This window comes from Panthera pardus, unplaced genomic scaffold, assembly GCF_024362965.1.
Source record: "Panthera pardus isolate Hobbes unplaced genomic scaffold, ASM2436296v1 HiC_scaffold_15, whole genome shotgun sequence".
Lineage (NCBI taxonomy): Eukaryota > Metazoa > Chordata > Mammalia > Carnivora > Felidae > Panthera > Panthera pardus.
The window spans coordinates 51892149-51916241 of record NW_026526710.1 but is presented as its reverse complement, the minus strand read 5'-3'; the positions used below and the strand labels follow the sequence as shown (position 1 = coordinate 51916241).

The following is a 24093-nucleotide window of genomic DNA, read 5'->3' as shown; positions in this document are numbered from 1 at the left end:
ATACAGTTATAAATATGCTATTCTATTTTCACTTAGATAAAACCAAATATGGAACGTGTATGGAGGGACAAATTCTAAAGGAGTGTAAGCCTGCATGACCTGGAATGCAGTCCATCTATCTCAGCCTAGAAGTCAAACTATAACACGGGGCACTAATATCCAGGAATATTTGAGTGTACTTGTGACCCTTCTAGAATCTTCTCACCAAAGGACATCTTTGGTAGCATGGTTTTGAAACATTCCTCATAACACCTGAGTATGTACTGGTCTGTCTTTCTCCCCTTGCTTTTGTCTCTGTGGTGAGATCGTTGAATGCCTGTTCTGTTTCTTGCATTTCTATAGCCTTACCTAGAAGCTGAATGGCACATATTGAATAAAAAGCAAGTGGATGGGGGCGCCTGGGTGGCGCAGTCGGTTAAGCGTCCGACTTCAGCCAGGTCACGATCTCGCGGTCCGTGAGTTCGAGCCCCGCGTCGGGCTCTGGGCTGATGGCTCGGAGCCTGGAGCCTGTTTCCGATTCTGTGTCTCCCTCTCTCTCTGCCCCTCCCCCGTTCATGCTCTGTCTCTCTCTGTCCCAAAAATAAATAAAAAACGTTGAAAAAAAAATTAAAAAAAAAAAAAAAAAGCAAGTGGATGGATATCTTTCAACAGGAGGAAGGAATCACCACCTGCCCCCTCATTGTTCCCACAAGGCTGAGTCTCAGTGGGAAGAAGTCAACACCACCACCTTCCTCAAAGGAGTTTTGGTAGTTACCCCAAGGCAGGCAGAAGAGAATCTCTCCCCTAGCTACAAGAACCATGAAGGGAACACCCGGAAAGTCAGTGTTTACACCTAACTCTGCATGAAAAATGAGAGTGCAAGGGCATGGCTCCGTCCTAGCAAACCCTCAAGAACAGAGGCAAGCGTTCAAACCCCACATAGTGCTGAAAACATCTTTCAAACCCCACATAGTACTGAAAGCATCACAAAGTTCTGCAAATGATATAATGGAAGAAACCGACCCCTAACCAAGGGGTCTGAGTAAGTGAGGCAGAGAAACCTGAGCCTGATATGCAGACAACTGGGCAGGAAGGAGAAGCAGGACACTGGCTTTAGGAAGACACTGTGGGCAGTGGTGGGCAGGGGTTTGGGGAAGAGGTGATTGCACTCATGAACAATCCAGGTGGGAGGTGCTGAGGGCCTTAGCAAGGACCTGGGGCTCCCATGTGGACTCCATGCTTCAGGACTTGAGCAGAGCGGACGTAGGAGGATGTCATGCTTGCTCCATATGGCTATATATGACAGGACGAGACCCATGCCGGACGTCATGGGGAGGCAGAGACAAGCTCAATACAGGGAGGAGCTTTTCAACAATTCAGAGGGATAGGTAGCTTCATTAGAGAGAGAGCTTTCCGTCACTGGACGTATTCAACTGGAGGCTGCAGGAGCAGGGTCAGAGGTGGTAGGGAAGGGACCCCTGAACCTCCAAAGTTCCTCTCTGAACTGGGATTTGGAGACTGGGTGGCTCGTGGGCTGACATGGCCCGGTGGGCTTGTCGAGGGAGCATGATTGCTCAGAGAGCACCGCAGTCACTGAGTGTGGCCTCGGGCTCATGAGCACCCCCCAGAACATCAACCCAACGCGGGAGAGGAGGAGTGAGCCGGGATAGGAAGGAAGGAGGGGGAGGTTGCCAGCTTGTGCCTTTGCTCAACACATAAATATCCTGGTCAAATCTCCCCGAAAGAACGTGACCACAACTCATAAGCCCGCCTCCTCTATGTCCACGAGAGGAAAGGGGCACATTCTCATTCCCTCAAGATCACCGGACACAAGCTCCCACCCTCATTATAGAGGGATTGACAAGCACTAGAGATTCTTTCTAAAGACAAAGTAACCATGTGGGAAAATGGCAAAATGGAGCTTCAGCATTCCCAGGGAGCGTCGTAAAGATCTCACCTAATTACTTCCAGTTATGGAAAGAAAGAAGTCACTGGGATAAAAGGTACAGCATAGGGAATATAGTTGATGGTACTGTAATACCTTTTTACAGTGACGGGTGTTAGCTACACTTGTAGTAAGCATAGTATAACATGTAGATATAGTGAATCCCTATGCTGTACACCTGAAACTAACACTGTGTGTCAACTACACTTAAATTTAAAAAGATAGTGATGGGGCACCTGGGTGGCTCAGTCAGCTGAGCTTCCCACTTCACCCCAGGTCATGATCTCGTGGTTCATGAGTTCGAGCCCCGCGTCAGGCTCTGTGCTAACAGCTCAGAGCCTGGAGCCTGCTTCAGCTTCTGTGTCTTTCTGTCTCTGTCCCTACCCTGCTCATGCTCTGTCTCTCTCTCTCAATAATAAATAAATGTTAAAAAAAATTTTTTTTAATAGTGATAGAATAAAGAGAGAGAATTATAACTGGAAAAAAAACCTCACCTAATTAAAATTATCATACTTCAAAAAAGAAATAATAAAATAAAATAAAATAAAATAAAATAAAATAAAATAAAATAAAATAATCCTACTTCAAACGCATATGGGAACCTTGCTGGGTGCAGCACAGCTGTGGAAAGCACAGAGGGCCCAAAACTGCCCTCGTGAGCTTGGCCAGTGCACACGTGGAGAGTGGAAGTTACAGGCGGCCAACGAGAGTTCCCCTACCCCCCGAAGAGAACTCTCCTTGTTCTATTGAGCCATGTGCCAGCGTGAATTACAGCAGACATAGGTGTAAAAGAGAAATTTTAATTTACACTGAAAATACTTTTTAGGAGATAACATCCTGATGTTTCGTGGAAGCAGGTAACTCATGGTGTTCTGTGTTTTCTTTCAACACAGGGAGCACCTGAGATCCTACAGACAGGAAAGCTGGGGAAGAAAAATCCAAAGATGTATGCATCAGGTACACTCCAAAGTTCACCTGTGAACAAGACAGCGGCAACAACAAGCCAGATTATTTTAGCAGTTGAAATAATTTTATAAATAATAATGATCAACTAAAATCAAGTCAGATCTTTAAAGACAGGTACTAGGATGTAGTGGGAAACAAGAATCCCAATTTCAGACAAAGATTGTCATGTATAATGTTCTTTCCCGACAGTCCCCCCCACCCCACACCAGTTTTTCTCCTTCCTATATACCCTGAGCTTCTGGTAGGAGGGCTTGCGTCCTGCTCTCTGCTTCTGACCATGACCAGGCCAGTTTCTGCTCTGTTCCCTGATGTAAAAACTATTTTGTGAAAGTAACAGCAAAATTCTGCATTTTCTTTGAGGTGATTTTGTTGTCGTTGTTGTGATGTAGGTTAAGTTCTCCAAAGTCTCTAGAACAGAAATGGGAGGCCCAAAATAAAGAGCTGTGTGAGTCTACTCAGAGTTTGCCATCAATGCGAGTGAGTCAGTAAGAACTCCCTGGAGCATGTGATGCACTCCCAGATCTGTTCATCCCTGTGATAACATCAGCTGGGTGCCCCCATGTTCCACGACCCAGTCTAGGGGCTGAGGCCAAATTAATTCCTTAAGATGTGTGCACATGCGGGAGAAGGGTACACAGGAACTTTCTGTACTCTCTTTGCAATTTATCCGTGAATCTAAAATTATTCCAAAATATTTTTTAAAAAATGAAAGGTGTGTGCACAAGAGAGTTACAGTGGTTCTCAGAAGTACAGTGATTTCCTTCCGTGCATCATAGTATTTGTGCACACCCATCCCCTGTCCTCTGGCAACCTGCATGGCACAGATTCAAGGTCCTCACACCCTCAGGTGACACGGCCTGCCTCAGCTGAGGGAACGGACATGTTGACAAAACACTCAAGTGAAGATCATATCTACCCCGTGTCTGCAGGGAGACTGTGGCAATTAAATACTGTGAAACGAAACCCTGGTTTGGAGAAACATGGGAACCGATGTGGAACATTTTACCATGAGTTTACCTTCTAATTTATTATTAGAGAGATATTGAATATTTATGTTAATTCAGTTAATTTTCAAGAAATGTTCCATGCAACCTTGATTGCTTACCTGACTTCCTAGAACTCCTTGCAAACAAAACCAGAAAGCCCTAGCCTGGACATAAATCTTCCTAAAGAATCAGTCAGTTAGAAATTCAGTTTCTATAACCTGGAATCCACAAAAACCACACCTAGTCATTCTAACCTTCAAGAAGATGATTTACAGCCTTCTCAGAGTGAAATTTACTGAATCTGCCTATGCAATTACTCTATTCACCACAGGGCATTTTACTCTCATGAGACACCTGTGGTGAAGAAAATAATGATCGAGACAATAAAATTACTTGGCTTATTTACTTATTTCTTATTTAAACCATGTATCTCTTCAACAAAATTTGAGAGCATCAAAAATACACATAAGACCCCCAAAAAGTAAGAAAATGAATGGAAAAGAAACCTAAGATGGTGCCATGGATGAGATCAGAACCTTAATGGTAGCCGATCAGCCTCAGAATGTCTCCTCACTTCTCAGACTTACACACTGTTATTACTCAGAACTACAGTTTGGGTGTAGATAACAAGCCAGGATCTTAAAATAGGATCTTAGGGGCACCTGGGTGGTTCAGTCAGTTATGTGTCTAACTTGGTTTGGGCTCAAGTGATGATCTCACTGTTTCATGAATTTGAGCCCCGCCAAAGGCTCTGCTTGGGATTCTCTTCCTCTCTCTCTCTCTCTCTCTCTCTCTGCCCTTCCCCCCCCCCAAATAAATAAATAAACTTAAAAAACAAAACAGGATCTTAAAACAGGTGTCACAGTTTGCAATCATGCTTACTTTTCTCGCACGACTCTCAGAAAGCTTTTGGAAAACATTTTGGTTTCGCTGCCCAGTTTGCTGGTTGATGCAAATCATCTGGCACCTGTGACAAGGACCTAAAACCTAGAGGGGGCGAGAAGGGAAAAGACAGCGTTGCCGTGAAAGTGGCCAGACGCTCCTGCTAGTGCAGGGAGGAATCTGGGTCCAGGAGGACTGGTTGTCAGAGGTGTTCTCTGGGCCCACTCACACAGCAATGCTCACTACTCTGCTCTGACTGCTAGGAGCCAGAAAGCAGCTGCTCCTCACACAGTCCTGGGGGATCATCCATGTTTGTTCATCAACTGAAAGACTGCTGCTTCTGGGCTTTGTAGACAAAGAAAAGAGTTGTTGTGAATCTCGGATGGTTATCAGAGAATCTTGGAGATCCTCCCAGGAAGAAAAGAACTAAGTGGTTGGAGGGTAAACTAGGAGAAGATAAACACCCACCGGCCCAGCACTGACTCATCAGAAGAACCTTACTGTGTCCGTGTCCTTTGACCCAGAAACTTCGCTACTAGGAATTTCACTCAAGAAAAGAACCCCAAGTACAAACACAGGTTCGTGTACAATCTTTCTCATGTTGTTTGTGATCGGGGAAACCTGAGAGCATCTTAAACATCAAATAGTAGAGAACAATGGCTACACTACAGGTATATGAATATATCGTGCAGGTATTAAAATTAATCTATAAAGGGTTTAAAATGGTAAATATTTATAAGTGAAATAAGCAGGAAAGAAAATTACATGTGTATTCACACACACACACACACACACACACACACACACAGCTTCTTAACAAGGGTCATCCTGTTGGTCTGCCACGAGCAAGACTTGCTCTGTAGCGAGAAAAATCTCCCACAAATGTTAACACAAAACAAGAAAGCATGCAGCTTAGCAGTGACAAGACGCTGCTTTTGTTGCACCTATAAAAAGGGCGAAGGGACTTGATTTTCACATTTGCTCCTCTGCTCACTTGGGGGCAAACACCAAGTACACACTGAAACTAGAAACGGCTAAATCTGGATGTGTCTTGGCCTGTTCCTAGCACTCGCCTTCTGGCTGGTGGACCCTAAACCAGTGGAAATACAACCTCAAGGTAGCACCAAAGTCAAGGCTCCCAGGCCTCTGCAAGCAGCTGGAGTGTGCTGTATAGGGTTCCGCCCGGCACTCGCCTTGACACTGAGCAGACCTATGACCTCTCCAGGCCTCATTGCCTCACTCAGCCCCTTCGCTTGATTTGGTGAGGATTCCAGACACTATTTCTAGGATGCCACACCCAGGATTCTCGTGCACAAGAATGTCTGAGGTGGAAAAAGACTGCCTCAAGATAGAACACTAAGCCCTCCAAGAGCAAGTACAGAACACGCTACCTCCTCTGCCTAGAAAACTATGATTCCCAGGCCAGGCTCCCTCTGGCCCTGCAGAGCTATGTCCCACAGAATGGACGTCCCACAGAACGGACGACCCACCAGCCCTGGGCCTGGGCCCCAGCTGCCACCTGACAGATAGCACTTCATGTAAAACTCCTGTCGCTTTGGCCAAAAGGCTCTCTTAAAAGTTTCTCAAGCTGGCAGAGGGAAAAATATTTTCCAGACACTTTTTTAAAACACCAAGGCGAAGAAATCAATTTTCTTAAAACATCATCATTTTTTAAGCATTTTTCTCTAGCCCTCTCATCCATTGGCATTTAAAAAAATTGTTTACTAGTATACATGTTCTTTGAAAAATAACTCAAACTATACAGAGCAGCTTTAAGAGTTAAAAAAAAAAGCACTCAGGGTGCCTGGGTGACTCAGTCAGTTAAGCGTCTGACCTAGGCTCAGGTCACAGTCTCGCGGTTCGTGAATTCAAACCCTGAGTTAGTCTCTGTGCTGACAGCTCAGAGCCTGGAGCCTGCTTTGGATTCTGTGTCTCCCTCTCTCTGCCCCTCCCCACTTGCGCGCTCTGCCCCCCCCCCCCAAAGTAAATAAACATTTAAAAAAGGTTTAAAGAGAAAGCACTCAGCAGCGGCCTCCCTCACTGTCCTGAGAGGCAAGTGCTGCTGATGTGGCTATAGATCCCTCCAGACTGCAGCTCGGAGCTGGACACAACCACACATGCACCCATGCAACACACTCCCAGAGCTCTCAGAGGCCGCGGGGTGTCTTCCCTGATTTCATTACTCCACAATACACACTGGGCGCCCTCCATGTCTATACACAGAGACCACCTACCTCATCCTTGGGCTTGAGATTTTCATGATGGCCTGGCATTCCTATAGGGTGATGTTCTATGAAGACAAGTTCTACTAGCCGGTTTCTAATTCTTAGCTGTTAATAATTTTGCAGTGAAGGTCTTAATCCACATAACCCTATTTGCTGTTTAAAACTTGGGGGGAGGGGGTTTGATCTCTCTAAACGAGATTATAAAGCCACCGGGTATAAAAGTTTTTATGATTTGATGATACCCAGTGAAAAATGACTTTCTAAAAGAGATTTAAAACTTGGGGGGAGGGGGTTTGATCTCTCTAAATGAGATTATAAAGCCACCAGGTATAAAAGTTTTTATGATTTGATGATACCCAGTGAAAAATGACTTTCTAAAAGAGATTTAAAACTTGGGGGGAGGGGGTTTGATCTCTCTAAATGAGATTATAAAGCCACCAGGTATAAAAGTTTTTATGATTTGATGATACCCAGTGAAAAATGACTTTCTAAAAGAGATGTGCTAAGTCTTTTTGCATTGTAACAGCCTCAGCCTGAGTATTATCATCGGCAAGCATCTTTTAAGCATTTAGTTTTTGCAAGGCATAGTACTAACTATAGTTTACACTTTTTAGTGCCTGCACAGGACTACACTGTATGAATATAGCATAATTTATTTAAACAATCTCCCTTTTATGGATATTTCTGATGGCCTCCAAGTTTTCATATTTCATGTTTTGGTTTGGGGGCTCCTGGTTTGCAAACTTTTTTTTTTTAACATTTATTTTTGAGAGACAGAACAAGACAGAGCACGAGTGGGGGAGGGGCAGAGAGAGGGGGGGGACACAATCTGAAGCAGCCCAGGCTCTAAGCTGTCAGCACAGAGCCTGACGCGGGGCTCAAACTCATGGGCTGTGAGATCATGACCTGAGCCAAAGTCGGAAGCCTAACCAACTGAGCCACCCAGGTGCCCCTCAATTTTTCATCTTTCTAAAAGCATTACAATAAATAAACTTGTAATAGAACTCTGCATACTTGTACAGGTGTATTTTATGGACTAGATTTCTATAAGTGAGATAATTAGGCCAAAGGGCAGGCATATTTTAACTTTTACTAATGAATGTTTATTAAGAACACTGATCTAAAGAAAACAAAGCATTGGGACGCCTGGGTGGCTCAGTCAGTTAAGCGGCCGACTTCAGCTCAGGTCATGATCTCGCAGTCCGTGAGTTTGAGCCCCACGTTGGGCTCTGTGCTGACAGCTCAGAGACTGGAGCCTGTTTCAGATTCTGTGTGTGTGTCTCTCTCTCTGCCCCTCTCCTCCTCGTGCTCTGTCTCTCTCTCTCTCTCAAAAATAAATATTTTTAAATTTTTTAATAAAAATTAAGGAGAGCAGAACATCTCAGAAAAATTTCTTAAAGAATCTTACTTGTATTTATGGCCCCAGGTAGCTGACAAACTGCAGATGCTATTGTTGCCAAGTGACAACAGTGTCAGAATTGTCTGACAGTGACAATAAGCTCATTCTAGTTCCTTCTCTCTCCTCTCCCTTTCTTCCTTTTCTTCTTCCTCCTTCTCTCCATTTATCAAACAACAGGTATTAATACCTACTCTGCATCAGGCAGGATACTTAAGAGCAAGTGTTTTAAAGACACAGCAGGGACAGAGAAACAGGAAATGAGGAAGAGAAGAGTAAGTCAGACGCAGGGGTGAGGAGGAACAGCAGGAGGGCTGGTGCCAGAGAGAGGCCTGTGGGCGTCAATGTCTGGGAGAGAAGAGATTATTTTTTCAAGGAAGAAAAGCTGCCAGGATAAGAGGAGGTTTGGGGAGGTAAGTGGATAAAAAAATTCTTTGGGACTTCTTCATGCCGTGAAATTTAAGTGCCTTCCACAACCCTAGACCTCCACCATTTTTCCAGGAAGATTTAAATGACTGCCTGCTGCTTTTCCGGATACCACAGTGGTGTTCCCTCCAAGTGCAGAGCCGGGACACAAGATAGCCCCAAGGCAGACGGTGTATACCAAGATTAATAATGTTACTATTAAGATAATATCATCCCCCACTAAAGTACCAAGGACATTCTGTGCAGATGACCCATCCTTCTGTCCCTAGCTATTCCTTATCTTTCCTGTCCATTCATTCTCTCGATGGTTATTGAGCACTGACTCTGGGCCAAGACTGTTCTGGGCCCTAGAGGTACAGCTGAACAAAACATACTAGTCCCCACCCTCGTGTGCTCTGAAGGAATAAGCAGGTGCTATGCTTAAGAGTCTGACCTTCCCAAGGAGGTGCCATCTGAGTGGAGACCCTGAAGTGGCTGCAGGAAGAACACGCCAAGCAGAAGGGACACGCTGAGACAGGAAGCTTGGCGTGTTTAGGAAATGTAGAGAAGGATGGTGTGGCAGGCAACGGGAGGGCTAGAGAGGTCAGGGGGATCAGGTCTCAGGAGCCCTGTTGTCTCCAAGGAAGAATGTAGGTTTTAACCTAAGGCTTTCTCACATTTTTTCAAGCCCACAGCACTGTTTGGGGGGCCCGGAGCCTGGGGAGAGAGGGCAGGGGGCAGCTTCACCTCTCTGACTGTAAGCTCCTCCACAAAGGCCAGCAAGGCAGGAAGCCAGGGTGTGGGAAGAAGGTAGAGTGGTGGCCACGGACACTGAGGGACCACTAGACATCTGGGTCCTCCTCCACCAGCACCAGACATCAGGAAAGTGCAACAGGTTCCAGGAGGAGAATGTTCCCATAGACACAAGCATTCTAAGAAAACACAGTTTAAGCCCAAACATAATTATGAGATGGAGGCGGCACTGAGCCCTGACCACCTGTAGGAGCACCTTCTCTCTGTCCCATGGGCAACTGACTGCTGCCACCCTCGTAGGGAATAAGAGATGGATCCTTCCAAGGGGAGTCCCAGAATGCAGATGTCACAAACCCCCCAGCTGAGGCTTTGCGGGTCAGAGTCAAAGACAGACAGGGGATTCCCACCTGCCACCGGCCAGGCCACCATCCTGGCCACAGACGGAGGTCAGTCTCCATCGGCAACCCTTGAGGGAGGATAACTGAACATCCCCGACTCACCTGGAAACGCAAGGAACCGACTGAAATCTCATCCCACGTCTCTTCTTCAAAAGGGCTTGTTCCACTGGTAATAATATTGGCACGGAAACGTGAGATGAGTTCTTTCATCGGGAATAATTCCTCCTTTCCATTCTCATCACTGTTTAAGACATGCCAAAAGGGGGGTAGTGGGAAGAGCAGACAATGGAGGCGCAATTATTCAACATTTCTAGCCCTTAATGCCTGACTTCATCAACTGTTCTCAGGCCCGAGCCTAGATGATCAGAACCAGCTTCTACCACAAGTGTTAAGACCAGCAGACACGCATCCATTAGGCAGACCTTGATGGTGTTCCATGGGAGATGATCCCATCTCCATGGACAGGCCCACAAGAGGCAGTGCAAAGAGTAAGTAGATCTTAGCTGAAGAGACAAAGGACTCTGGAAACCAAGGGAACAGGAGTCAAATGAACAAACTTCTACGAAAAGACCAGTTCTGCGTCGCGAGTCTGGACAAGGCGCTTAAGGAGTGTCAACAGGCTTAACTGCCAAGGACCTAAGATGTTCCAAGAGCTCCTACTTTGTTTTTGGATATGAGAATGCCATAAAGCAACAATGCGTACATATGGGAGGTTTCAGTATTGATTTCCCACAGAGAACAGACTGGTGGTTACCAGAGGCAGGGGTGGGAGCGGGCAAAATGGGTGAAGGGGGCCAAAAGGCACAAACTTCCAGTTATACAATAAATACATCATGGGGATATAACGTGCAGGGCGATGACCATAGTCGTTAATACCGTACTGCATATTTGAAAGTTGCTAAGAGAGTACATCTTATAAGTTCTCATCACACGAAAAAAAATTTGTAACTATATAGGGTGACAGATGTTAACCAGACTTATTGTAGTGATTGTTTCTCACTATGTACAAATAACGAATCATGCTATTGTACACCTGAAACTAATATAATGTTGTATGTCAACTTTATCTCCATAAAAACAAATTTACTTCCTAACTTCTGTACTATTTGCAGTTTTAATGAGCATTCACTATTTTTGTAATTCTTGTTTAAGATTTTGGTTTATGGCCATGAGGTCCCATAAAATGGCTCTCTGCACCTCCGTGCACCAAAGGGAAAAAGAACAAAAAATAAAGCATCTGAGGGGCACCTGGGTGGCTCAGTCAGCTGAGCGTCTGACTTCGGCTCAGGTCATGATCTCTCAGTTTGTGAGTTCGAGCCCCACGTCAGGCTCTTATGCTGACCACTCGGAGCCTGGAGCCTGCTTTGGATTCTGTGTCTCCTTCTCTCCCTGCCCCTCTTCCACTTGTGCTCTGTCTCTCTCTGTCTCTCAAAAATAAATAAATGTAAAAAAAATTTTTTTTTAAATAAAGCATCTGAAAACGTCAACAAAAGAACACATTGTGTGATCCCGTTATATTGGGTTCAAGAACAAGCAAAATGATCGATGATAAAAGGAGTCAGAATAGTGGTGATCTTCTGTTGGACTGACAGGGCATACGAAGAAGGTTTCTGGCATACTAGAAATGTTCTCTAATTGGTCTGGGCAGTGGTACATGGGTATATATATATGTAAAAATTAATTGAGATATGTACTTACAATTTTTGTGCTTTGTTGTGCTTCAACAAAGAAAAATTTTTTTAAGTTGGGGGATGGGGTAGTCCCAAAGTACACCCGGAATTTTCCCTGGAAACAGAGCTGAACAGCCCTGGTGGAGGACAAGGCTGTAATATCCCAATCCCCTTCCAGCAGGGGCTGGTGAGTGCAAAGCCGGGACCAGGTAACCAAGTCTAGTTTCAGCACTACGTGCAACTCCCATAAGCAATGAGAACTACAGTTTCTTCATCTGAAATGAGAGGGCTAGCACTTTCCAGTCCTAAAATCCTTGGATTCTGGATTTAGCCTCCAAGTTACAAACATTCCCTTTGTGTTTTGTAAAAGGGAAAGTTTTATGTTCAAAAGATACCATGGTCATCATCAGGGAAATACACACCAAAACCACAATGAGATACCACCTCACACCTGTCAGAAGGGCTAACATTAACAACTCCGGCAACAACAGATGTTGGCGAGGATGCAGAGAAAGAGGATCTATTTTGCACCGCTGGTGGGAATGTAAGCTGGTGGAACCACTCGGGAAAACAGTATGGAGATTCCTCAAAAAATTAAAAATAGAACTACCCTACGACCCAGCAATTGCACTACTAGGTATTTATCCAAGGGATACAGTTGTGTTGTTTTGAAGGGACACATGCACCCCAACGTTTCTAGCAGCTCTTTTGACAAGAGCCGAAGTGTGGAAAGAGCCCAAATGTCCATCAACAGATGAATGGACAAAGAAGATGTGGTATATATATATACAATGGAGTATTACTCAGCAATCAAAAAGAATAAAATCTTGCCATTTGCAACGATGTGGATGGACTAGAGGGTATTATGCTAAGCGAAATTAGTCAGAGAAACACAAATATCATATGATTCCACTCCTGTGGAATTTAAGATACAAAACAGATGAACATAAAGGGAAGGGAAGCAAAAATAATATAAAAACAGGGAGGGGGACAAAACGTAAGAGACTCTTAAATATAGAGAACACACTGAGGGTTGCTGGAGGGGTTGTGGGTGGGGGTTGGGCTAAATGGGTGAAGGGGCATTAAGGAGGACACTTGTTGGGATGAGCGCTGGGTGTTCTATGTAGGGGATGAATCAGGGGATTCTACTCCTGAAACCATTATTGCACTACATGCTAACTAACTTGGATATAAATTTTTTAAAAAAGATATGATCAGCATATGCATTATAGAGTCCATCAAATTTGAAAGTAGAACAGAGATACAGCAACCACAGCCCCCAGCGACCCTCCCAGGCACGAGGCACAGGCTGGTCCACTTAACCTGTCACACCCACTGCCTGCTTGTCAGCCCTGCGCTCAGACACCCAGTAGGAAACACGGTCCCCTCCTGGTAGGAACCAGGATTGCAGCAAGCCGGTCTCCACTTCCTATTTTTCCACACAAAGAACCCTAGAAAACCACTGACCTGCTCTCTCCAGGGCTCTGGGTCCCTGAGGAGGAGTGTCACTTGATGCCGGGATAGCTCGGTGAACACCCAGAGACCATGAAGCTGCACCATACTTCTATACCCAAGGAGAGCGAGCGAGGCCATGGCCAGGGAACTGTGTTGCACGTTTTTGCCAACGACTACAAACAGCAATCACTACAAACAGCCCATCTTTGTCATTTTTATTAAGCTACCTTTGTACGTGTTTCTGAGTGTGCACACATGTGCCCAAGACCACAAGGCACGTAAGAGTCATAGGATCCCTGGCTCACGGTGATGGGTGTGTGCACACCTCTCCTGGCCTGTAGGCTAGGAATAAGCAGCCGGACACAGCTGTCACATAAGAGTGGGGCCATTTTTTGCCCTAATTGTCTGATTCCCTTGGGACTTCAATTTCCTCTAACTACAACAAAGGGGGTTGAACTAACTCTTTCTGGAGCTGACCCGCTAATACGTCAGGGCCCTTAGCAGCACCTCGGGTGGAAGTGAGCAGCCAGTGCTCTCGGTTCTATCTGCTGATACAAACATATAATATCTACAGTTACAACTTTAAAAGCTTTCATAACCACCCTTTTCACTCAAAATGATTGTGGAAATAGGGCAAGGCTCCTAGGGAACAGGCGGCAGTGGGAGGATGGGCAATGAAACTGGGTCAAGTTCAATTCCATTAAAGCAAATGCTAAGAAATGGAATGATTAAAAATGAGAGTTGGGGTTCGCTAAACATCATGAAGTCATCAAGAGAGACGTGGGAGCTGGACCCAAAGGGCTTTGTAACTTCTCGGGGCCTCAGTCTCTCGTCTGCACTCCACGACTCCCCAGGCAGGTGCAAGGCTCACCCTCAGAGTCAGTTGGTTACACCTGCCTGCTATTCCCAAGGCAAAGGATCTTACCTGGCATTTAATTGCTGCTGAAGCTCCAAAACACTGGGTCTATTTATCAGCAAATATTGTGCTTCATTCACCAGAGAAAGGGTGGCTGTTGAACCAGCAGATTGATCTAAAAGTGATGGGGTATTTTTAAAAGAAGTTGCTAAATACACACACACACACACACACAGACATGCACACACACACATAATGTACATATATATATATGTACATTTTATATATATATATATATAAATTACTCATCCATAAAAAAGAATGAAATCTTGCCATTTGTGACAACATGGATAGACCCTGAGGGCAGTATACTAAATGAAGTAAGTCAGACAGAAATGCCATATGATCTCACTTATATGTGGAATCCAAAACAAACAAACAAAACAAGCTCATAGACACAGAGAACAGACTGGTGGTGAACAGAGGCAGGGGGTGGGGGTGGGCAGGATGGATACGGGATGGAGTCAAAAGATACAAGCTTCAGTTATGAAATAAATACATCACGAGGAGGTAATGTACACCGTGGTGACTATACTTAATAACATTGTACTGCATATTTGAAAGTTGCTAAGAGAATAAATCTTAAAAATTCTCATCACAAGAAAAAAATTTAACTGTGTATGGTGACAGATGTTAACCAGATTTATTGTGGTGGCCATTTCTCAATACATACAAATACCAAATCGTTATGCTGTACATCTGAAACTAATATAGTGTTATATGTCACGTATACCTCAATAAAAAAGTTTAAATAAATTAAAAAGAAGAATTGCTTTCTCGGCATGCAAACGAATCCTGCTTCCATTGGCTTGCATTTTTAAAAAGGAGAGACGATTTCTATAAGGGAAAAAAAAATGGTGGCCTGGAAATAATAAAAATGTTCTAAGCATTGCTTAAACCTCTCAGAAATAGAAAATGAGCTGTTAATAATCTGGAAAAATAATAATAATAAAATGCCCAAGCGAAATTGTCCCCAGCAAAGAAGACCGGGAGGCAACATTTAGAGAAGGAGAAGTGAGAGGGAGGCAGGGATAGGGAGCTTCCCCAAGATGGTGGAAAGCGGGACCTTGATGAGAGCCACAGGCCCAGGAAGGTCTGAGTCCGGTCAGGGAAAGCTGTCTTTTGTCCTTAGGCAAGTGTGTGATATTGACTTCAGAAATAACTAATACAAGTTTTAAAACTACTAGAAGGGGAAAAAGCCAGCGAAAGAAAATATCAAGCGTGCCCAGAACTGCTAGCACTTTCTGTCAGACCATTCGTTGGGAGGCCGTTGCTGTCTTCACGGGAGATGTTGAGAAAAAGTGTCAGCTGGGCCAAAGCCTAGCGAGCTGTCTCCGAACCAAATGTGTGGAACCCAGCACACACAAGAATGGATACTTTTAAGACAATTGCTTTTCAGATCCTCTACTTCCAAATGTTCTTTTTGCTAAAATGGTTCTGTCAGAGGAGGGAGGTGGAATCCCGGCCCCCTCCGCAAAGGCCCTTTTTGCACTTCCCAGAAGAAAGGCTCGCCTCTCCTAAAGCACATTGCCATGGAGGCTAAAACTCCAGGGTGGAAAACAAAAGCCCCATTCAAAGCCCTGGGGTCTGTGCTGAGAAAATACAAGCCTCTAAAGCTTGGGTGAATGAGCCTCCCCTAGGTCAGATGGGTTCCCATTCCTCACTATACACAAAACTGCCCAACCTAATTAAGTGGCCACATGACAGATGATTAAGTCATCATAATGTTAGATCCCTGTGCTTTGGTCATGTGCCTCAGAAGAAAGGTTTGAGTGACAGTGCATTAACCAAATTCCTTCAGGCCCCAGCTCTGTAATGACTTAAATAGGGTTCTCCAGAAAAGAATCAGTGCTGAGCATGGGCTATTCTGGGCACAGGTGACATTCATTCATGGATACGGGAATGAATGGCAGGGGTGGGGCGGTGGGGGAGGGTTCAGGCATCTCAGTAAGAGATTCCTTTTCAACAATGTTTTCTCTTTCTGTTCATTAACTATTTTTCAAAATGTACAATATACTTCTGTTGTTTTCATAAACTGTGTACCATTAAAGAGGGACTCAACCAAAAAGATCTCCTAACAGACTCGTGATCACTGTAAACTTGGAAAATGTGTATACATTTCAATTTATATATAATTGTGGCTTCACATAAATATGGTAGAGTGAACAAGAAAAGATTTTCAAGCATACAATATATAACACTAAGATAAAATTCCGTCAAGGGAGTGGAATGGAAGTATAAGTCGAAGAAGGGAAAGGAAAGAAAGAAAATTCCTGACCATCAAAAGACAGTTTGTCCTTACATATACTTTAATGAATATTCTTGAAAATCAAACCACTAAATATTGAAATTCCACTGGCCAATTTGGATGACAGTGTAAATAACGTAGCTTTAAAAAGGTTCCTCTCAGGTGTACCAACCTAAAATTATTCAAAGACCAGTGGCCTAGACCGTCAGGGACGTCTCCACCATAAAAGGCATCCTCAAAGTATAATGTTCTCAAGCTGACGCTCCCTGACACTGCATCATGCAGGGGACAGACCTCTCCGCACCTACCTTTGCCTCACCCAGGTCCCCACCTCCCACAAGAACAGTCACTGCCACTTCCTGCCTGGCCCCTGTGCTTCTCTCACCTCCCTCTCTGAAGCAGCCTCCACATCGCACCAAGAGTATCTTTCTAACATGTGTGGCATCACGAAACTCCTCAGCTTAGAGTTTGCAATGAATGCCCCCAACCACAAGGTAGCACTTACTGACTCCTCAAGCCAAGCATTCATCCTTTCTCCCCAGCTCCCCCCCATGGCTCCCCTCCCACCTTCAACCCTCCTAAACACCTCTCTGGGCCCGTGAAATGCCAAGGCCTGCCATACTGCTCCCGACTAACCTTCCCACCTCTCTCTGCCTAGAAAACTCCTGCTCTCATGTTAAGACGCAGTGCCAAAGTCATCTCCTCCCTGAAGCCCTCCGTGACTCACTCCCTGTGTAGAAGATACCTCCCCCCACCAACCCATGCCCTTTGCATAGACCTTTATTGTCACCTTTATGTTAGTGTCACTGTGTACTGGTAGGTCGTTGCCTCTAAACTTAGATCTTGGAGGACCACAGCCGTTGCTTCATAATCTCAGCCAGCATCCTAAAGACCCAGCTGAGCCCCAAGTATACAGCAGGCACCAGGAACCATTGGGCCTTATTCTATCAACTCATTTAGATGGTGGCCCTGGTCCCGTCGAGCCCCACTCCTTGCATGTCCCTACTCGGAGTGCCCATCTCTCTCTCCCCTTTCATCACATCTCTAAGCTTACCCACTCCCAAACACCATCAGCTCACCCCCTCAGTAAGAGCAGCATACATTTATTCCCGTTCTCCATCACACAGCAATTCAAATTCTTGCACAACTTATGACATGACAAACTGTCAACACTTCTAAAATGTGCAAGTATTTTACATCCGTTGAATTCTCTATCATACGTATTCAGGGATTCATGGGTTCATCTGTGCAGGTCACTAGATCCAGTCACTGGTCCCCATACTGTCACAATGTTACTCAGATTTACAAGCCAGTCTCTCTGGGAGCTAATCACTAAGCCAGGTCATCCTTACACAAATCAGTAATGTGGCAGTGACCCCTTCATTCATTCATCTAGTATTTACTGAGCAACTACTATGTGCCAGACGCTGTTCTGAGCACAGCGGATGCAGCACTGAACAAAGTGCACAAAAATCCCCATCCTCCTAGGGCTTAAAATCTATCACAGTCTAATAAACAGAATAACTGAGTGAAATGCATGGCCTATCAGATGCGAAAAGCACCCCACAGAAAATAAAACAGGGAACGAACCACAGAGGTTCAGGTGGGGGCTCTGGTCCTGAGGAGAGCAGTCAAGCCGGCTTCCCTGAGAAGCTGGCACTTGAGCAGACACCTGAAAGCGATCTCTTCTTCCCATGTGGTACTGTTAACTTCCAAGTACAGTAAAACCTTGGATTGCGAGAAATTTGTTCTCTGAGTGTTCCGCAAGATGAGCAAACCTCTCTCTCTCTCTCTCTCACTGTGGGATTGTGGGTGATCACGTCCCATGCTTGGATGGTCAGTCTCAAGCTGCAGTGTTTGGCAGAAATCAGTGATTTTTCAGAATGTGGGAAGGTGCCCACAGCTGGCACTAGCGTATTTTTTTGTCACTTCAAAGCACCTATGGACAGTCCTTTGCTTTTCCATACAAGAGGAAGCTTAGAAATGTTTTGCTTCATTTAGGTCAGGCTGCCTGCAGATATAGACCTTTTCCTCTGCTGCCTTATTGCCAGTAACATTAAACATAGTACCTGACAAGAGTTCATTAATACTGTACTGTAGGGGCACCTGGGTGGCTCAGTCGGTTAAGCGTCCAACTTCAGCTCAGGTCACGATCTCACAGCTCGTGAGTTCAAGCCCCATGTCGGGCTCTGTGCTGACAGCTCAGAGCCTGGAGCCTGCTTTGGATTCTGTGTCTCTCTCTCTCTCTCTGCTCCTCCCCCACTCAGGCTCTCTCTCTCTCTCCTTCAAAAATAAATAAACGTTTAAAAAATTTTTTAAATACTGTACTGTAGTCAACATCTGTTAGTGACAATGAAAGTTGTCCTATATAATAACCCTCCTCTCTTGTCTCCCTCACACCAGTCACAAAGGTTTTTAAAGGTAAGTACAGATTAATTTTTCTTTATATTTTGTATTTACTTTATTATTTTGTATCATATCACTGTACTATAATCATTTTTATATGAATATTTTTGGGTCGTGGAACAAATCATCTGAGTTTCCATTATTTCACGGGGAAATTCACTTTGCTATAAAAGTGCTTTGGATTACAAACCTGTTTCCAGAACGAATTATGCTTGCAAACCAAGGTTCTACTGTACTTTCTTCTCTGCTCTCCCTTCAGCTCACAACAGCTACGGCAGGAAAAACCACCAGCATTTTTATAAGTCGAAGGCATTGAAGTCTACACCTGTCTGGGCACCAAGAGGCTCCGCATTGGCCAAGTTCTCAGGCATGTGGTGACAGAGCCAAGACCAGCAACCAGGTTTTCTCGTTCCCACATACAAACTGAGGACATAGCAAGCTACCAATGTTTGTTTGTTTGCTTGTTTGTTTTCAGGGAGAGACAGAGCATGAGCAGAGGAGGGGCAGAGAGGGAGACACAGAATCCAAAGCAGGCTCCAGGTTCTGAGCTGTCAGCACAGAGCCCGATGCAGGGCTCGAACTCACAGACTGTGAGATCATGACCTGAGCCCAAGTCGGATGCTTAACCGACTGAGCCACCCAGGCGCCCCCAAGCTACCAGTGTTTTTATATAACCCAATGAAATTGTGCTTCTAAACACGACAGACTGAGACAGAGCACTTGTCAGAGGCGAAACAGCTGGGTGGAACCCCACCTCTACCTCCTCAGCGTCATCCTAGAGACCACACGTGGGTCCTGTGGACCACCCTGCTTTCTGCACAAGAGCAAGTCACCCTGGGAATTCACTTCAGGGGCTGATTTTTTCTTCAATGTTTATTTTTATTTTTGAGAGAGAGGAAGAGAGAGAGAGAAGAAAGGGAGGGGCAGAGAAAGCGGGACAGAGGATCTGAAGCAGGCTCTGCCCTGACAGCAGCGAGCCCGATGTGGGGCTCGAACTCATAAATCATGGGCTGATTTTGATGTATGCAAGAGTAAACCCAAGTTCCTGTCCCCTAAGAACCAACCAGAAATGTGATACCTTTGACCCGCTTCTTTGCACTTCTTTGAAAGTTTGAACTTTGTTTGAGCAACTGACATGGATGGCCAAAAAATCTTGACAACCAGCTTGAAATTTTTTCTCCACAATTATAAGTATTTACCCTGGGGGAAAAAAGGGGAGGGGTGGTGAATGTTCTATAGTATTCCTTTAAGTAATAATATAAATAGCAAAAATATTTTCAATTGTAAGATATAATACAATACAATACAATATAATACTAAATGTAATGTAAATACAGTATTGGGCCCCAGAGAGAAGGGAGCACTCAGGAAGCTGCAGGCGAATACCCAAAGCACAGGAAGACCCAAGGTCCGGTGCTCATGCGAAGCCTTCAGATCAGATAAGAAGCTTTGGAAGTTCCTCTTAAAAGACCTTGTTTATGTCCATTATAGCCACTGAATACCACAAAGCTTAGAATTTGAGAGCTTCCAGAGCAATATTTTGTTTTAAGAAGCCCTTGAACCCCAGACATACGTTCTGGGTTTTTACTACACACCAGCGAATCTTTTCCCTCATGGCCAGACCACATGGAATAATAGGTTTGGTCTGTGGAAAGAACACTATGCCTCTCAGTTACCAGTATAAGTGCATTCAATGATCCAGTTTTTTAAAAACTCTTTTAATATTAGAGACTTTTAAAGTATAATTTAAAGAATTTAATTTTTTTACTTAAATTTTTTTTTTTAAGTTTTTAAATTTTTAAGTAGGCTCTATGTTGGGCATGGAGAACAACACGGGGCTTGACCCTGAGATCAAGACCTGAGCTGAGATCAAGAGCCAGACGCTCAACCGACTGAGCCACCCAGGAGCCCCAAGAATTTAAATTTTTAAAAATTATTCTAAAATCTACCCATCACCAGAATCCACAATGCAAAATTGCTAATAACCTACATTGGGATTACAAGATAGACATGTTCTTAATTTTTCCTGGATCAAATAGCTGCCTGTCTGTATGTAGAAAGGGAAGAGTAGAATGAAACCTCATTTAGTTTCACATTCTCTTCGATGCTTTGAGAGATCGCACTGAAGTCTGTTTTCATTCATCTGAGCACTGATGGATCTGAGAAGAGACCTAACTACCTCTTTATTAACCAGAAAACAGCATTCCTCTCAAATGTACAACCAGGAATGCACCTTGTAAATAACAGCAGGTATCCCTAAATGGCTAGGGAACATGCTTGGTAGGTTTGAACAACAGCAGGGGGCAGTGTGGTCAGCATGGAGTTCATGAGGGGAAAGAGGCAGCAGACTGGATGGGAGGGGGCGGTGCACCTGAGGGCAGATCTACAGGGCATTGCTCTCTTCCCCCTCTGTACCACCCTGCAGATGGACCTGAGATTTTTACCTATGGCAGAGTCTCACCTGTCCGCACAGACCTTGCTTTGGCAAATCTGAGTCCGTTCACCATTTTCCTCAAGAGGCACCGCTATAGGCTCCATCCCTAATGAACAAAGGTTAGAGACAGATTTACCATCACGCAAAAAGAACAACAATATAAGTGTAAGTCCATTATCACAAAGTATACAAGAATTGTCATGACCCTGGAAATTGATTGCATCAAATAATTGGCCAGGTCTTGGAAATCTCTTTGTAACACAGAGATTCTCTTTAGCATGGTCATCACCAACAATAGCCTGTACACCAAACAGCCTTCTTACGGAAGACCCTGCACTCAGGCAGTCACATCCACCGCAGTCACATCCACCACAGTCACATCCACATATGTATATTTATATAACACTATAAATCCCTTAGAAGATTTCTCTACCTCTGGGTGACTCCACATACTAAAGCCATTGTTTTCCCTTACATCCTTTAGAAATAGGCAGGCATGAAGATTCATTCTGTAAAGATATCAGCATGGAGCGGTATTTCTCAACAGCTCCTGGGAGTCAGCATCCAATTGGATTCCTGCGCCAATCATTGTTATCATGATGGATAGATAGACAGGTAGACAGACAGACAGAAATAAAACTGTTACTATGTTAGTGGGGTTGGGAAGCTTTTTAAAAAATTAGTTACATGTATCATATGTATGAAGGAGTATAGAGCATATGTATGTAACAGTTTAAAGAATAATAGTTAACACTCATGTACCCATTAGTCATCTAAAGTGGTATCCATTCTTTAATAAAATCAGAGTGAGATACGTGGATGAAATGAGAGGAAACTAGCCCAATGCCATTAAGGTGTGAAAGACCTTTGGTAAAGGCTGAAACTGCCAGGCCCTCTGTCACTCTGCACTCCTTGTCCTCCATGAGACATTAAGAGTATAGGGAAAGGCAGGAAGCCAAGGCACCTGAGCAGAATGTGTGGTGGCCCCTATTCTGTGGACACTCAAAGAAGGAGCTCCTCCTGTGTGACTCACCTGTGCCCTCTAGCCCTCTCAGCATGGCTGCCAGTCACACCGCTCACACTGTCCCTCAGGCAAGCTCATGTCATGCTCGCCTGCATCCCTGCCCCTCTTGGTCCTTCTTCATCACACAGAGCACAACACAACACAGCAAACTGGTGCATCACAGCCTTCAGATCATGCCTGCTGCTCAGGCCCCGTCCATCACAACAGGGCTTTCACCACGACAAAGACAGAGATGCAACGATTTGAGTATCTAGAATTCCATAGGGAACTACGTCCCCTGCTTGTCTGCACCTTACACATGCACAGCCAGTTCCACACTCCTGGCCCTGTGTGGGGAAAGCCAGAAGAACTAACCCAGAATGCTCAAAAATTTCAGAGAAGGAATGTGTTGTGCTGAGTAATTATAGATGCTGTCATGTCAAAAGAGTATGGATGGGAGAAGGATATGGTGGAGGTATGCACGCACAGGGGAGAGCAGTACAGCAAGCTTGGAGCATTGGTTATGAGGAAGTAACCACAGCAGTGGGGACAATGTGGACAGTTGCACACCCTGGACAGCCAATGGCAGGCCTGTGCTCAGCCTCTTTGTATCCTTACCCAAGGCTCTAAATAAATCACACAGGGTCTTTGGCCTTCAGCTGCCTTCTAAAGGTCATTGCAGGCCTCTGGTTAAGACCACAAAGTCTGGAAGCCATCCATGAATTGAACTCAAGGGCCCCCAACAAAGTTCATGGCAAATGAGTTCATTATGTACTAAGCCCTATGCTCAGATCAGAGATACTGAGAAATAAAAAAGCCTGACCTCTGGATGCCTAAAATCTTTGGGAGTGACAAATCACACACATGAAACCATTAAAATGTCTTGTTTTACTATTTATTATTTAGTTTGTCCTGTCATGCATTGCCAGAGGATGCCCTTACTCCACCCACAATACAGGAGTCCCCTGAAAGTGAGCAGAGTATCTGATACATGGTGAGAGGGGGTACAACACCACCTCACAAAGTGCTGCTGATTTGGAGGGGAAGATATTGGGTATTTGTTTTCTTTCTTTCTCCCATTCTTTACATTCTGGGACAAACCCTACTTAGTCATGATATATATTTTTATGCTTCAGGGAATAGAAAGGAAGAGAAGCAATCTACTCAATTATTTTTGTAAGTTAATATCCTGGGTACCTAAACTTAAATAAGAAAAGCACAGTAAGAGAAGATGATGTATCAATCTCACTAATAAATAGGCAGAAAAAAATACTAAACACAGTATTAGCAAACCAAATCCATCAATGTATCAAAAGATCATTGTCATGTAGTGTTTTTCCCCCCAAGAGTCCAAGGATAATTTACTACTGGACAATCTACTAGTGTAAGACATCACACTGATAGACTATAGGAAAAAAAATATGATGACCAACAGATGCAGAAAAAGCATTCAATAAGAATTGACTACTAGTCATCATTTGGCTAAATAAGAAAGGAACTACTTTAGCCTGGTAAAGCAAATCTACCAAAAACCTACAGTAAGCATCATTCTTATTTTTGAAACTTTGAAGCCATTCTATTCAAATCAGTAATAAAGAAGGATATCTTCCATCACTGCTCCACCATTATATAAGAAGGCCTAGCCAAAGCAATAAGGTAAGAAAAAGAAAGAAGATAAAAATTAGAAAGATATGATACTACCATTATTAGAAGACAATATACCTATTTACACAGAATATGCAAGAAAATCTTCAGACCAACTAATAAAACTAATAAGAATTCAGAAAAAGTACTGGGTAAAACATTAACATACAAAAATCAATAGTGTTTCTATATGCATTGATAGCCATTAAAATATTTAATAGAAAAAAAGATAGTATTAAAAATATTACAATAAACTATTACATAGCAAAAAAAGTGTAAAAGTTTCTGGAAAATATTATTAAATTTTGGAGTAATTTAAAAAGTCTTAAATGGAGAGAAACACTGTAAATAAAAGACTGGATATTATATGATGTAAGTTCTT

At 44.0% G+C, this 24093-nt stretch overlaps 1 protein-coding gene across 3 annotated transcripts in view; it reads right to left on the bottom strand.

Moving 5' to 3' along the window:
• Positions 1–2704: 2704 nt before the first annotated feature.
• The window catches only part of MOCOS (molybdenum cofactor sulfurase), a 56017-nt gene continuing 34628 nt past the window's right edge, over positions 2705–24093 (bottom strand). For all 3 annotated transcript variants that reach the window (XM_019465378.2, XM_019465381.2, XM_053902582.1), the window contains 6 exons: positions 21092–21170; positions 19709–19830; positions 13986–14091; positions 10038–10176; positions 4759–4863; positions 2705–2899 (listed from right to left, as the gene is read on the bottom strand). In XM_019465378.2, the coding sequence (XP_019320923.2) occupies positions 2747–2899; positions 4759–4863; positions 10038–10176; positions 13986–14091; positions 19709–19830; positions 21092–21170 (704 nt within the window). In that variant the 3' untranslated portion in view covers positions 2705–2746. The remainder of the gene's footprint in view (positions 2900–4758; positions 4864–10037; positions 10177–13985; positions 14092–19708; positions 19831–21091; positions 21171–24093) is intronic.